This window comes from Plecotus auritus (genome assembly GCF_963455305.1).
Source record: "Plecotus auritus genome assembly, chromosome: 11".
In the NCBI taxonomy this organism is placed as follows: domain Eukaryota; kingdom Metazoa; phylum Chordata; class Mammalia; order Chiroptera; family Vespertilionidae; genus Plecotus; species Plecotus auritus.
In genome coordinates, this window is record NC_137777.1 from 1,783,155 (window position 1) to 1,798,365 (window position 15,211).

The window sequence follows — 15,211 nt, forward strand, 5'->3', positions numbered from 1 at the left end:
ACACCCTTCATGTTTCAGACCTTTAAAATGGGTGCGTGTTGCGCACTCCTCCGCAGCTCTGGCACCTGGGCTTCTCACACCTCTGCTGCTCACCCCAAGTCTGCGCAGAGGTCACGTTCTCAAGGGCCTGACCTTCGGGTCCCTCCAGCCCCAGCTCCTTTGTCACTGGGCCCGGCCTGCTCGCAGCCCTCCCCCAGCGGCCGCAGCTGCTGCTGCCGGTGCCGCTCCCTCCACCACTTTGTGCGGAGCGGGCAGGTGGTAGTAGCTCCGCAGCTGAGCGGCGGTCCAGGCGTGCGGCCCGGAAGCTCCCGGCTCCGAGGGCTTGGCGTCTGCGTGCGGCGGGCGCGGCGCGGCGCGGTTGTAGGCACTTTCAAGAGGGGCCTCCAGGGCAGGGCAGCTGGAGTGCGCAGAGCAAGCAGGTCCTCCTGTAAGGAGCAAGGCAGGCCTCCCCGAGCGGGCGCGCTCTGAAGGTGCTGCTCTGCCTGGAGCGGGCCTGGGGGCGCTGGTGAGCGTGACGGCCGCTTGCCAGCCCGAAGTTGGTCTGGTTAGGAACTGCCTTCCCAACCGGTCCCGGCACACGCAGGGCTTCGGGAGACACGGACATGGCCCCTGGGGGCGTAGACTCCCAGTGCTCTGACATCGTCGTCCATCGTTGTCAGGACGCGGTCAGGGCCGGGCGGGGAAGCTGACTGCACCCCATCCGGCACCTTGGCGGGGCTCTTAGGAGGACTGCAAATCGGCTGTCGCCGTCCCCCAGGCTCGCGCTGTCGCAGCCCTTCTGTCCCCTCTGTTAACATGACGTGCTTATTTGCCTGCCCCACCCAGCTGAGGCCTAAAGCAGCCCACCCTCGTCTTGGTGGTGTCTGGAGCCAGCATTCAGCACCCGCGTTCCAGGGGGGTGGCAGGCGAGGGCGGGCGGCCGTGACCCTGCCGTGACGCTGCCGCGCTGACCGACCTTTCTGTCCCCACAGACTGGAAACCAGCACATTTACCAGCCGGTGGGGAAGCCAGGTAAGCGGAGAAAGAAACCCTATCAAGCAGTTTGTGTCACATGGAGGGAGCGGGCCTTCATGGATAAGTTCCTGAGCTTTGGAATACCTCATGGTTTTTATCACGGTCCCCTCTGCAAGCCACAGCGATTGTGCTGGTTCCCAAAGGCAGCCCATGCCGAGAAGGCTGCAGAGGGAACCTCGTACAAGGCACCAGTAGGGCCGCGCGTGCGTGCGTGCGTGCGTGCATGTGTGCATGTGTGCGTGCGCTCTGTGAAGGCGCGTTACCTAATAAGACTCGCTCCCTTTTCCAGATCCTGCAGCTCCACCAAAGAAGCCACCACGCCCCGGAGCCCCCGGCCACCTGGGCAGCCTTGCCAGCCTCAGCAGCCCCGGGGACAGCTACAACGAGGGCGTCAAGGTGGGCGAGGAGCTGGCTCTGCTCCGGGCTCTGGTGGATGAGCCTGCGCTGCGGGTGGGGCCTGGGCGGCACGCCGTGGGCTGCAGCTCAGGGTGGTTCCAAACGCGCAGAGTCAGGAACGCGCTTTACCGGAATCCTTCCCGTTTCTCTCGGACAGACCCCGGGGCCTCGCTCAGCTCCTGACTGTCCAAACACGTCTTCTCTGACCAGGCAGAGCGTGGCTTTGGAAGAAAGTGCGGGTGGCTTCTGGTTTTAAAAACTGATTAAATCAGGACGCTGGGGGACCTGCAGGCCCCGTCTCAGACGAGGGACCCGAGGCTCAGGCGCTGACGCCCAGGAGCTGCTTCGTGGCTCCAAACCTTCCCTCCCCGCTGCCCGCCCGGGGCAGGAGCAGGGCCCTGGCGTGCTGGGCTCCCGGGGCCCTGGGAGGGGCTCTCCGCTATGGTGCCATGTAAGGGGCGGCCCCTGGGCTGGGCCTGGCGCTCGGCAGCCCTGCTGGCACCACACCAGCTGTCCGTGGGGCGGAGACAGGAGGACACAGCCCATAGCCCTTCCTAACGTGGGTCCTTGGCACATGAGAGGGGGGATTGGGTTAGTGAGCGTCGCTCATTTCCCTAAGCCTCGAGAGCAAACGTCCCCAATGGCTGGGGGTCCAGGGACAGCAGCGTGAGCAGGAGATCAGATGCCAGCCAGGGGCCCTGGCAGGTGCCCGCTCTCAGGTGGCAGTGGCGTGTGGGTGTGGCGTGTGAAGAAGCCCTTCGCGTAGGGTGAGAAGCAGTCCAAGTCTTACCGGAATGGCGTGCGTCCTTCATGTGGGAACGCGGGGTGTGCGGTGAGCAGTGAGTGGGAAGCGCGCGTCCCTGCCCGCTGGCCAGCAGTTCGGTACTGGTGGCCACATCAGCCGAGAGACTGTGGTCACGGAAACGCTCGTGACCCGTCCGGATGGCACTGAACCAGTGACAGACGTCGTCCAAGCTCTCGCTTGGCGGTGTCACTGCGTGTCCCTCGCGGCACCGGGACTGCTGTGGCGGGAGTGGCAAAGGCAACGCAGTGGAGGCGCTGCCCTGCCCCGGCTCCGGAGCCGCTGCTGCTGCGGGCTCTGCCGGAGGCTCCTCGGGGAGCCCCTTCACCTCGTCCCGGCCGCACTGGTCCTGCCCTCCCAGGGCGCTGCAGCCCCGGGGGCCCCCCTCGTCCCTCCACAGCACAGGGCAGACAGTGGGCCGAGACGTGCAGAATCCTGAACCCCCCGGCTCCTGCTTCAGACAGTTGTAAGGAGAGGACGGGCCCCGCTTCCCCAGTCAGCTTTCCAGGGGGCCCCTGCTTCAGGCTGCAGAGAAAAGCGTTAAGTCACACGAGTTTAAGGAACCAAACCATGAGACTTGCTTCAAAAGAAGGGTTTCTGTTTTTGTTTTTAAAATAGGCTCCTGACGTCTTTAAGCCCAGCCCGGTCCAGGAGTGCACTGTGTGGTGCGGCCACTTCCGGGGCTGGGGCTGGGGCTCGGGCTCGGGCTCAGGGCAGGGCTGCGGCTCCTCTGAGTCACTCGGAGGCCCCGGTGGCTCAGTGGTCACAGCATCCTGCTCCCTCCTTTTGGAAGGCCCTGGTTCTTCTGGTTCTCGCACAGCTGACAGATGGTCCTTCTCGGGCTTTGCATGTTGTTTCCGCGATGATTTTGTGGAAACGGGCGTGTGCGTGGCGGACCCACTGACCGCGGTGCCTGGGCGGCGCACGGCTCTGCCCCAACCGCGGCTGAGAGCTGGCCGGCGGGCTCCTGCTCGCCCGCTCACGTGTTGACGGGGTTTGTCTGCTGCCTGTATTAATACTGTTTTTCTTTTCTCCCTCTCTCTGATAACCCCTTAACCTTTCCTCACCTTCCGCTCAACAATAGCCGTGGAGGGTAAGCACATCTTGTCTGTGTGTCTGTCCAGCTCTGTATCACACCCAGCGCTCTGCATGTGACTGGACCAGAAATCGGGGGTCCTGGGGGCTCCTGTGCTTGGTTCATATCAGCAGCAGCATTTGTCGTTCCCAGAGCAAGAGACAGGAGCACCTCTGCAGGGGGGACTACTGTCCTTTCCGTCTCCAGCCCAGATGGGGACACCTGAGTCCAGGCTCCCTGGGCAGAAGTGGCCCAAGAAAGGGCGCCTCCCGCTGCAGCCGAGCCCAGGCAGCAGCGACTCGGCCCAGACTGTGCTGAATTGGGTCTCTGGAGAGACGCAGCGCTGTGCTGAGGGGCCAGGGCAGCCATTCACTGTTGAAAGACCCTGGGAGATTCCCCAGAGGCCTGGGTAGCTCGGTGCCCGGCGCGGGGCGGCCACCTCACGGGCCCTGCCTATGAGGGCTGAGCCGCCGCTCCCCGGAAGCGCCGCGCTGGCTCCGGCACCAGCATGGCTTCACCTGAGCTGCGTCTGCAAACATGGTGTCCGCTCTGTCACCTGCCAGGAAAGCTCCCCACCAGGTGGCCTGAGGCGCCGCTGCGCCATGGAGTCCCTGCTGCAGGACTCAGGCCACGTGGGCATTGCTGGTCCGATGCAGAGCGCTTGGCCCTCAGCCCCTCCGACGCCCCGCGGGCACCGTGCGCACGCTTCCCGGGTGAATGATTCTGGGGGCATCGGCTCGCTTGTCTGAGAGAATCAGGGGCTTCTTAGTATCCTGTGTGATTCCACCTCGTTTCCTTTAACTGAGCTCAAAGTTAGAAAGAGGAGGACCTCGTGTGTGTGTCACTCAGGGAGTCACGTCCCTGTCATCCTCAAAGTGACCTTGACCCCGTAGAACAAGAGTCCGTCTTCAGTCTGCTTTGATCTCTCTTAAAGACGCTCCCTAACGAGCCCCGTGGCGCGCCGCCCGGGACGCAGAAGGTAACTGGCTTCTGTGTTGGCAGCTTCAGCCCCAGGAGATCAGCCCCCCGCCCACGGCCAACCTGGACCGCTCCAACGACAGGGTGTATGAGCACGTGACGGGCCTGGTGAAGGCGGTCATCGAGATGTCCAGCAAGATCCAGCCCGCCCCGCCCGAGGAGTACGTCCCCATGGTGAAGGTGAGACCGTCACCGTGGCCCGTCCCAGCGGAGGGGTGTCCTGACCTCAGGGCGGCTGCTCCTGCCCCAGCGCCTGGGTGGGGATGTCCGGGAGCGGCAGGCGTTCCACAGTTGCTGACGGGCATGAAACTGGCCAGCGAGGCCTGTGGCAGCCATGACACCTCTTTGCCGGCCTCCTGGGCCCTAGAAAGTACCTGGGGGGGTGGGGGAGAACGGGTTCAGGAGGCACTCTAAGGAGTGTGTCACCCGCCCTCACCGGCACTGGCAGGTGGCACGTCTGACCCGGGAGGGCAGGCAGGCGGCGGCGTAATGTGGGTGGGAGTACCAGGTGACAAGGAAAGTGGGGCTCCAGCCCTGCTCTCCTCGGACCCTCCTCACGTGAGTGTCTGCTCCTCACCCCGCGCCCCAGGGCAGTCGAGCCCTGGTATCAGATCAGAACCTTTGGGGGGAACTTGCCTCGGAACTTAAAAGGTGGGGCTCAGGGAACGAGGGAAAGAAACACAGAAATGTCGTAACTGGAAGGACAGCTTGGTGCTGCGTGTGAGGCCTTGTGTGACCTGACTGTGTGGTCCTGTCCCTTAGGAAGTCGGCCTGGCCCTGCGGACGCTGTTGGCCACTGTGGACGAGACCATCCCCGGCCTGCCGGCCAGCACGCACCGCGAGGTAGGCCCGGCACGCCTGCTCTGGGGCTCGTGGGCGGGACGCGGGCGGTCCCTGCTGCTGCCCTTTAAACTGGCCGGGCTCCCGGCTGGGCAGTGACCCTGCCAGCTCTGTCCTTCCTCCGGGAGGTGCCGCAGAGGGGAGCCTCTGACCAGCTCCCTGGGCTCCCCTCCTGTGCCTCCAGGTGGAGATGGCCCAGAAGCTGCTCAACTCGGACCTGGGCGAGCTCATCAGCAAGATGCGGCTGGCCCAGCAGCACGTGCTCACCAGCCTGCAGCAGGAGTACAAGAAGCAGATGCTGACGGCCGCGCACGCCCTGGCCGTGGACGCCAAGAACCTGCTGGACGTCATTGACCAGGCCAGACTGAAGATGCTGGGGCAGGCGAGGCCGCACTGAGCGGAGCCGCGCTCCGACACTCCCGTGCACCAGCAGCGGGGCCGCCACGGGGCAGCCCGACGCCCGGCGCTTCTGACTGACAGCTGGTGGATGATCTCGTGCGTTTAACCACATTTTGATTTGGGTTCATTTTTTTGTTGTTTCTTGAATCATGGTGTTCAGAGAAGTCCGGATCCAAAATGTGGCATTTTTCTAAGAATGGAACTGTCCGGGAGAAGCGTTAGGGTCGTGCAGAGACTGTGGCAGGAAATGGCCGGACTTGCTGGAAGCGAGAGGATGGGGGGGGCCCGGAGCAGTGTGCGGACTGGGCCCCGCTGTGGGCAGACGCCTTCGGCTGCACGTGCTGCCACCACGTCACGGAGGGCGAGGCTGAGCGCCATGTCCGGAAGACGTGTCATTCTAGAAAAGCATGACAGCCCTCGCGCCTCCGGCCTCTCGCGCTCACGGGGCCTGGGGGGCGCGGGGGGAGCAGCTGTGGCGCGCACGGACTCTTCACGGAACAGCGTGCCAGTGTTTAGCGATGTTCTCGGCAGAAACGCTTGTGCCAGCGCCCCCCGCGCCCTGCGCAGGGCTCTGAGCCTCCCGCCCCTTTTCTATAATTTATACCGAAAGAGGAAAGCCATGCTGACTGCCCCGCCGCCGCCGAGTACTAACCTTCCTCGTGTGTCTTCCCGGGGCAGCAGGCCAGGCCCTTGGAGAACGGCGCCCTCCCTGTAGTTTGCTGGGGGATGTAAGTTATTCTCAGGAAGAATATAATGACCTGTACAGTGACTCCGACCTATTAAACAGGTGTGACCAGTAAAGGGCTCGTGCAGTGGCCTTCCTTTTCCTTCAGACCGTTGACCATTCCCAGGTGACTTGTCAGGTGAGGTCACACGCGGGAAGCTCTCGATAACTGTCCGTCCTTCTTTCTGTGCCTGCACACCCGCGGAGGCTGCTGCCAGGGAGAGGCGGCCGGGTCCGAGTCACCTGTTCCCGGCAGCGGTCTGTCGGAGCACTGTCCCCACCAGGGCGGCCTGGGCGTGCTGGTGTCCTGGCGTTCCGGCCTCAGGGCCACCCTCCTGAGGCCACTGGGGAGGGGTGGTCAGCGTGTCTCCCAGACCCGCCCTGGCCGCGGGCGGGGCAGCTAGGGCGGGATCGGAGGGTCAGGCCCGGACCAGGGCGCCCAGGTCGGGGGCTTGGAGGAAATATCCGGGCGAACCCGGTGTTCCTGTGTGCACCGCTGTTCCTGCAGGTTGTGTGACGCTCACTCCATCTGGACCAGGTCAGGCTGACGTCCTCCGAGCTCTCTTCTCTGGCCTTCCTCGGTCTCCGAGTCCGTTTCCTCCTCTTCACAGAGGCCACAGGGAGGCTAAGACGAGCGGGGTCCGAGGTGAACTGTCCCGGACGTGACCAGGGCTCGCAGGGGGGCGGCTCTGTGGATGCAGGGAGCTTAGCAGCTTGCCCGGCCTCCACTCGCTAGCAGCCAGGGTCCTCCTCCCTCCCCGCTGTGACAGCCACACCTCAGGGCTCCTCCTGGTTGGCGTGTCCGGGTGGGAGAAGGCCCCTCCCAGGAGCGCACACCGTGGCGTCGGCGATGACGGGAGTCGAGCCGCAGTGTGCTCTGGACCCACCACCTTCAGGATACGGCGCTGAATCCCAGCTCACACTTCCCTGTCCCTTCCGTACTGGACGGGCATCAGTCAGTCCTCGTCTCACTTCACCTCCTCAAACACTTAACGTCAGCCAAGAGCAGCCCTGGAGGGCCGGGGGCAGGCGTCGGCCGCACACGGGGGGGTTACTGCCGGACTCCTGGCCGAGGGCATGCACCCGGTTGCAGGTGTGATCCCCAGCCTGGTCGGGGCGCATGTGGGAGGCACCAGCCAGCGTGTCTTTCTCACATGGCTGTTTCTCTCCCCGCCCCCAACTCGCTCCCCTCCACTCTTTCTAAAAAATCAATGGAATAAAACACCCTCAGGTGAGGATTAACAGCAACAACTAACACCAGATGTGAGCTTCCCAAGCGGTCGTTTTTGTTTTGAAGCATTTGCTTAAATTCCATAAGATTTCTTTAAATCCATAGGAAAATCCAGTCATGATATGTAACAAAGTGAATGGAATTACTTGGTTTTTATACTTGATTCTCATTTAATTAATCTCAAAAGCCCAAAGCACACGTCGGTCCTAGCAGTCTTCCACGTTTACCAAAGGAAGCCGCGCCTGTCCTCCTGGCTCCGTACTGACTGTCCTGGTGCGTGTCCCACGGTGTCACTAGGAGCTCGGTCCTGTTAGAGGCACTGCCTGCCCCTGGCTCTGACACCATACTGCGTAATCGTACATTAGTTACCTGAGCCCTCTGTCAGCTTCTCCCGGACTGCCTTTAGAGCCTGTCTTATAAGACATTCAGTCCTGAATCTAATTCTCAGTAGATTCTGTAATCCTGGAAGTGCATATTAGCATTTGAGTTATAAAATGAAGTCACCTTCCAATCAAAAGTTTGTTTAGCTCTAACCGGTTTGGCTCAGTGGATAGAGCGTCGGCCTGCGGACTGAAAGGTCCCAGGTTCGATTCCGGTCAAGGGCATGTACCTTGGTTGTGGGTACATCCCCAGTAGGAGGTGTGCAGGAGGCAGCTGATCGATGTTTCTCTCTCATCGATGTTTCTAACTCTCTATCCTCTCTTCCTCTCTAAAAAATCAATAAAATATATTTTTTTAAAAAAAGTTTGTTTGGCTGAGCCCTCGCTGGTTTGGCTCAGTGGATAGAGCGTCAGCCTGCAGACTGAAGGGTCCCAGGTTAAATTCCAGTCAAGGGCACATGCCCGGGTTGTGGGCTCGATCCCCAGTGTGGGGGTGTAGGAGGCAGCTGATGGGTGATTCTCATCATTGATGTTTCTCCCTCTTCCTTCCCTTCTGAAATCAATAAAAATAAAGAAGTGTGTTTGGCTGGTAGTTTGACAAGGGGGACTTGGCCTTAGTTTCTCATAAGTTGAATGAACTAAATTTTGTAGCTCTAAGAGTTTGATGTAAGTTTATGTAAAGAAGTGATGTTCAAAAACTTTCATTTTAAAAACATTTTATTGGCAATGGTATAGATCCGTGGTCGGCAAACTCATTAGTCAACAGAGCCGCAGTTTGCCGACCACTGGTATAGATGAATTAATATGTTTTTATGTCCCCAAACCTTCCTGAATGTATCGGGGGACACATGGTGGCTCTAAATAAGATTCTATATAAGTCTCAGAAAACACCTGTTCTGCGTGAGCCAACCCATCTCCGTGCTGTTGCTTCATAACAGACCCTGAAGTTGTAGTGTGAGGCCTCTAATATTTCTCATATTTTCTTTTTGGCTTTTTGAATAATTGATTTTTAGAGAGAAACATTGATGTGAGAGTGAAACATCGATCGGCTGCCTCCTGCATGCCCCCAACCAGGCATTTAACCCGCAACCCGGGCATGTGCCCTAAACAGGAATCGAACCAGCAACCTTTCTGAGCCACACCAGAAAGGGCTACTGTTTTGCTTTTAAACATAATCTGTCATCCACCTGGAATTGGGCTTTGATGCATTTTCCCCGTGTGGGTGTCCATTGCCCCAGCACCCTTTATCAAAAAGACCATCCTGCAGGCCGGTGTGGCTCAGTGGTTGAGTGTTGACCTATGAACCAGGAGGTCATGGTTCAGTTCCCAGACAGGGCACATGCCCGGGTTGCGGGCCCAATCTCAGTTGGGCGTCGTGCAGAACGCAGCCGATTGATGATGCTTCTCTCTCATCGATGTTTCTCTCTCTCCCTCTCCCTTCCTCTCTAAAATCAATATAAAATCGGGAGAAACCAAGATGGCGGCATAGGTAAACACCTAAACTGCTGCCTCGCACAACAATTTCAAAACTACAACTAAAAGACAAAACGGACATCATCCAGAACCACAGGAAGGCTGGCTGAGTGGAAATTCTACAACTAGAAGGAAAGAGAAAAGCACACTGAGACTCACAGGAGCTGCAGGAGGCAGAGGTATGGAGGCACGCGTGAGGAGAGGGCTGGCAACTGAGTACACGGCTGGCTTTCTCAATTGGGAGGGAGACAAAAGCTCCCGACTGCTCTGAACTCCAGTTCCGGGCGGACCCAGACTCATTCGGGGAGAATCACCCAGACTCTGGGGACCCAGACTCATTCGGGGAGAAACTGGACTGTCTGGCAGAGGGGGGAACTCGAGGGCGGCTTTCTCTCAGAGGTGCTTGCAGCGATTACCACGGGACACTGAGACCCAGGGGCCTCTTAGGGCAGAGCTGATGGGAAACCAATGCTGTCTGCTCCGCCCTGAGACTCCACCCCATCCAAGCTGAGCACAGAGGCTTTTGCAAGTCTTGTCTCATAAGGGTGTCTCCAGCACAGAAGTTCTCCCAGCGTAGACACAGCTGATCCTCACAGCCAATTGGCCTGGAGGTCAGTTCCTCCCAGTGATACCAACAAAAATCAAGACTTAACTACAACAAGGCTGTACACACAGTCCACAAAGGGGTGCACCAAGAGTGTCCACCTCAGGTAACTGGGGAGGCTGAGCCACTGGGCCCCATAGGACACCGAGCACACAAAGCCACTCTCAACTCAGGGAAGCAGCCAAAATGCGGAGACAAAGAAACAGATCACAAATGAAAGAAATGGAGGAAAGCAAATGACTGGATATAGAGTTCAAAACCACGGTTATAACGTTTTTCAAGAATTTTCTAGAAAAGGCCAACAAATTTAGCGAGACCCTCGAGGATATGTAAAAGGACCAACTAGAAATTAAGCATACACTGACTGAAATAAAAAATATTATACAGAGACCTAACAGCAGACTAGAGGACCGCAAGAATCAAGTCAAAGATTTGAAATACAAAGAAGTAAAAAATACCCAACCAGAAAAGAAAAAAGAATCCAAAAAGTTGAAGATAGTGTAAGGAGCCTCTGGGACAACTTCAAGCATACCAACATCTGAGTTATGGGGGTGCCAGAAGAAGAAAGCAAGATACTGAAAACCTATTTGAAGAAATAATGACAGAAAGCTTCCCCCACCTGGTGAAAGAAATAGACTTACAAGTCCAGGAAGCGCAGAGAATCCCAAACAAAAGGAATCCAAAGAGGACCACACCAAGACACATTATAATTAAAATGCCAAGAGCAAAAGACAAAGAGAGAATATTAAAAGCAGCAAGAGAAAAACAGTTAATTACCTACAAGGGAGCACCCATACGATTGTCAGCTGATTTCTCAACAGAAACTATGCAGGCCAGACGGGAGTGGCAAGAAATACTCAAAGTGATGAATAGCAAGAACCTACAACCAAGATTGCCCAGAAAAGCTATCATTCAGAATTGAAGGTCAGATAAAGAGCTTCACAGATAGGAAAAAGCTACAGGAGTTCATCACCACCAAACCAGTATTATATGAAATGCTGAAGGGTATTCTTTAAGAAGAGGAAGAAGAGAAAAAGGTAAAGATACAAATTATGAACAACAAATACATATCTATCAACAAGTGAATCTAAAAATCAAGTGAATAAAAAATCTGATGAACAGAATAAACTGGTGAATATAATAGAATAAGGGGCATAGAAAGGGAGTGGACTGACAATTCTCGGGGGGAAAGGGGTGTGGGGGGTGTGGGAAGAGACTGGACAAAAATCGTACACCTATGGATGAGGGCAATGGGGGGGTAAGGGCAGAGGGTGGGGTGGGAACCAGGTGGAGGGGAGCTATGGGGGAGGGAAAAAGAGGAACAATTGTAATAATCTGAACAATAAAGATTTATTTTAAAAAATAAAATAAAATAAATATAAAGTCCATAAACATGTTTACTGGGAAAAAGAAACAGGGCCTCCGAGTTGAGCATTGTGGGCACAATGGCCACAGGAGGGCGCTGTGTCCCGCTGACCCTTCCATTGACCTCCCCCGCGCGCTACCAGTCTGGACCACAGCATCCGATGTGCAAACCTGGGGCTGACTAGCGCGGGGGACCCTGCAATCTTAGCATAGGGGCCCCAAAATACAGAGCAGTGAATGTGCCAGGGAGAGACTGGGCCCCGGAGGACCCGCGAGCCGGTCCTGTGGGGTGAGCATCCGCGTTGGATGAAGACTTGGAGCAGCAGGCGCAGCGGCGGGAGGGATTAGCGCCGGTCAGTCAGAAGGGCGTGGACCCCCTCAGCGGGTTAAGTGGACCGCGGCTGCGGGAGGCCAAAGGGCCTTGGGTTGCCTTCGTGGATGGTGAGCGCTGGCCACGCAGGGACGGGGGAGGAAGGGCAGGTCGGGAGGAGGAACTGGGTTTAACTTTGTGGCCCTGGAGCTGCGGGGGGGTGGGGGCTGAGGAAAGGGCTGGATCCACATCACCGGCCTGGAGGCTGCGGTCTGGGAAAGGTGGGCGCTGGGGGACAGTCCCCGTTGCGGGTGAGAGAACCCCGCGGGACGCTGGTGGGCGGGCCGGGCTGCGATGGCGCCCCTCCACCAACAGGGGTCGCGCGCGTCCTTCTAGGTGGGGAAGCGACACAAAGAAGCGCCTGGGCGATACTATGTTGCCTGACCTTCGGCAAGGGAGCGGGGGCCACGCTGACCCCACGTGTGTGCTCAGAGGCAAGGCTCCCAGCAGACAGACGGAACCCGGTTCAGAGGCCAGAGGTCACAGGGGCAGCCGCAGGCGAGGCCTCTGGGTCACCCGGGGATTTCAGGAGGCAGCCTTCACCTCGTGGCACACATACCCTCATTCTGAGGCTAACACCAAAAATATATACTTTTTGCCGATCTGACAAAAAAAAAATAGGTATCATTTTCATTCATTCGCACCAGACGGCCACTGTTCTGTCGGCTGTTGTCATTTTTTTATTTGACAACCTACGGGAAAGAGGTCAGTGCCCTGAGCAGGCAGGGCGTGCGTGCTTTTACAGTTCTCGCCGCCCCGTGGCTTGAGCGGTTCATGGACAGCTGACTGGCACATGAAAACGTCTCCACTGTGAAATATGGCGAAGGCACAGAAAGTACCCCAAACTAATGCAGCTTGAAAGACGTGCCAACCCCGGGGAGAGAGACACCCCCTCCCTCCTTCCCCCTCCCCCCTTCCCCCTCCCCCTCCCCCTCCCCGCCCAGTACCCATCCATCCATCTGACGCTCATGGTAACACTACCTTGTCTTTACTTTTTACTGTCAATTATGCAGCCCTGAGCCTGGGCTTGGAATCTTTTTTTAAAAAATATATATATTTTTGCCGAAACCGGTTTGGCTCAGTGGATAGAGCGTCGGCCTGCGGACTGAAAGGTCCCGGGTTCGATTCCAGTCAAGGGCATGTACCTTGGTTGCGGGCACATCCCCAGTGGGAGGTGTGCAGGAGGCAGCTGATCGATGTTTCTCTCTCATCGATGTTTCTAGCTCTCTATCCCTCTCCCTTCCTCTCTGTGAAATATCAATAAAATATATTTTAAAAAAATAAAATAAAATAAAAAAATAAAAAATATATATATTTTTATTGCTTTCAGGGAGGAAGGGAGAGAGAGAGAGAGAAACATCCATGATGAGAGAGAATCATTGACCGGCTGCCTCTTGCACGCCCCACACTGGGGATGGAGCCCACAGCCCGGGCCTGTGCTCTGACCGGGAATCCAACCGTGACCTCCTGGTTCACAGGCTGATGAGCCACGTCGGCTGGGCCCAGGTTTGGGACGTTTACACAGGGAACCGGCGTGGCCCGTGGCGTCTGTCACCCAGCACCGGTGCCGTGCGGGCAGTGCCGAGCTGGAGGGCTCCTTGTCAGGCTGACCCCCTCTGAACAGTGTGGCTCCCTGAGCTGGTCTATGATGAAGCCCAGGCACTCAGGCCTGTCGCTGCCCCACTAACCCCCGCGCCCCGCAGCTGTGCTCTGCCCTGCTAGCCCCCCCCCCCCGCCCCCCCAGGCCAGAGCCTCCGGACGCCACTTGCTGGTTTCACAGATAAAGTGATTGTGGCCAGACCCGCGCTCACAACAGGCCTGAAGGAGCCGGGGAAGGGGCTGGCGTGCGGGCTCTGCAAAGCAAACAGGCTGGCACCACGTGCGGGTGCCCACGGGGGCCAGAGAGCGAGTAGGCACGGAACCGAACCTGTGATCTAGGGAGACGGCCGCTGGGCGAGAGCGGCGGCGCAGGCCCGGGCCCAGGCGAGAGCAGGGTGCTGGGGCAGGCGGGCCTGGGCCGCTGCGGCCATGGCGACGGTTCTCTGGTGGAGATGGATGTCCTTTGCCTTTCTCTCTGGAGGAAAGGCTGGCTGTCCTGCACTCAAGCTGGGGTGCCCTCGAGGTTGCAAAGAACTAGTAATAGACCTACTGGGTGCCGAGCTGCTGGCAGGCAGGGCCCCGCCCGCTCTGAGTCACCTGGGCCTGGCCGCAGGGACACGGGCCCTGCCCCGCACGCAGGCAGTGCGTGCTTATGGGATGGAGGCCGAGCAGGAGGGTGCGGGCAGGCAACCAGCCCCTGGCATCACTGTCTCACCTTTGCCTTCCAGTCACCCCACCACCTGGCGAGGAAGGCGTCCCCGCTGGCGGGCGGGCTGCCCTGGAGAAAGCTCCGGAGAGCCCAGGGGGACTCAGGGGCTGGAGGGTTTGAGCTCCAGCCGATGGGGCTCAGTGGATACAGCATCGGCTTGGGACTGAAGGGTCCTGGGTTCGATTCCAGTCAGCACGCACCTGGTTGCAGGCTTGATCCCACGTGTGGGAGGCAACCAGTCCACGTGTCTGTCACATCGATGCTTCTCTCTGTCTCTCTGTCTCTCTCTGTCTCTCCACCTCTCTTCCGCCCACAAAAATCAATGGAAAACATATCCTCGGTGAGGATGGACAAAGTTGAAATAAACGAAAAGGGGGGGAGGGTGTGGGAGGAGGATCAGGCGGCACAGGTGGGGCAGGTAGGGAAATGCGAGGAGCTCGGAGGTGATGGGAGGCGAGTGCGCAGCCTGGGCCTCATCAAGGTTTGATCGCATCGCCGGCAGCGAGCATGCACCCACGTTTGCTAAGCCGTCCGCATGGAGTACCTGGCGCCCTGGCTGGGGGTGGCGCTGTGGCCGTGCGAGGGCCGGACGCGGTCAAGTTCACACTCTTGGTCGGAAGCAAGCGCCCCGACATTCCGATTTCGTTAATAACTTAAAAAAAAAAAAAAAAAAAGCCAGGCTGAGATGCTGGGGGGTCCGGCACCAGGCAGCTTCGCGGCCCAGCGCACCGTCCGGGTGGGTGACGTGGGGAGGGTCGTGCGCCCCCCACCCCCAGAGCAGCCCAAACTCGCTTCCCACGCGCGCGGGCGGCGGCGGGGACACCAGGCTGTGAGCTCTGGTGTTTCTCCCGAGCCAGTGACGCTGAGCGGGCCCCGCTCCGCCCCGGAGGCCACGTCGCCCATCTGAGTGGCTGCGAGGGGTCCCCCCCTCACAGCCTCTTCCCCGTCCCTGGCCCCGCCCCGCCCCGGTCCAGGATCACCCGCCCGCCCAGTTTCCATGGCCCCGCGGGGTCCCCGCCCGGGCCCCCCAGACGCGCGCGCGCGCGCCTCGTCTGCTCCTCCTCCCGCCTCCTCCCGCCCCGCCCTCCCCATCCTCCCGCCCCGCCCTCCCCATCCTCCCGCCCCGCCCTCCCCATCCTCTCGCCCCGCCCTGTCCCCTTGCCCCTCCCTCTCCCCGCCCCTCCCTCCCCTCCCCCTCCCTCTCCCGTCCCCTCCCCTCCCCCTCCCGCCGCCGCCGCCGCCGCCTCCGCCC

At 59.0% G+C, this 15,211-nt stretch overlaps 1 protein-coding gene across 24 annotated transcripts in view; it reads left to right on the forward strand.

Annotated features, from left to right (window-relative positions):
• Positions 1-6,309, forward strand: part of PTK2 (protein tyrosine kinase 2) — a 118,666-nt gene extending 112,357 nt beyond the window's left edge. For 11 of the 24 annotated variants that reach the window (XR_013959311.1, XR_013959312.1, XR_013959313.1 and 8 more), the window contains 5 exons: positions 972-1,011; positions 1,304-1,414; positions 4,290-4,445; positions 5,028-5,108; positions 5,290-6,309. Coding sequence is in view for 13 of the 24 variants with exons in the window: in XM_080646576.1 (XP_080502702.1) it covers positions 972-1,011; positions 1,304-1,410; positions 4,290-4,445; positions 5,028-5,108; positions 5,290-5,502 (597 nt within the window). In the remaining 11 variants the exon portion in view is untranslated. Of the gene's footprint in view, positions 1-971; positions 1,012-1,303; positions 1,415-1,567; positions 1,813-4,289; positions 4,446-5,027; positions 5,109-5,289 lie in introns of those variants that run through there. The other 13 variants (XM_080646576.1, XM_080646577.1, XM_080646567.1 and 10 more) reach the window with 3 other exon arrangements.
• Positions 6,310-15,211: the final 8,902 nt, after the last annotated feature.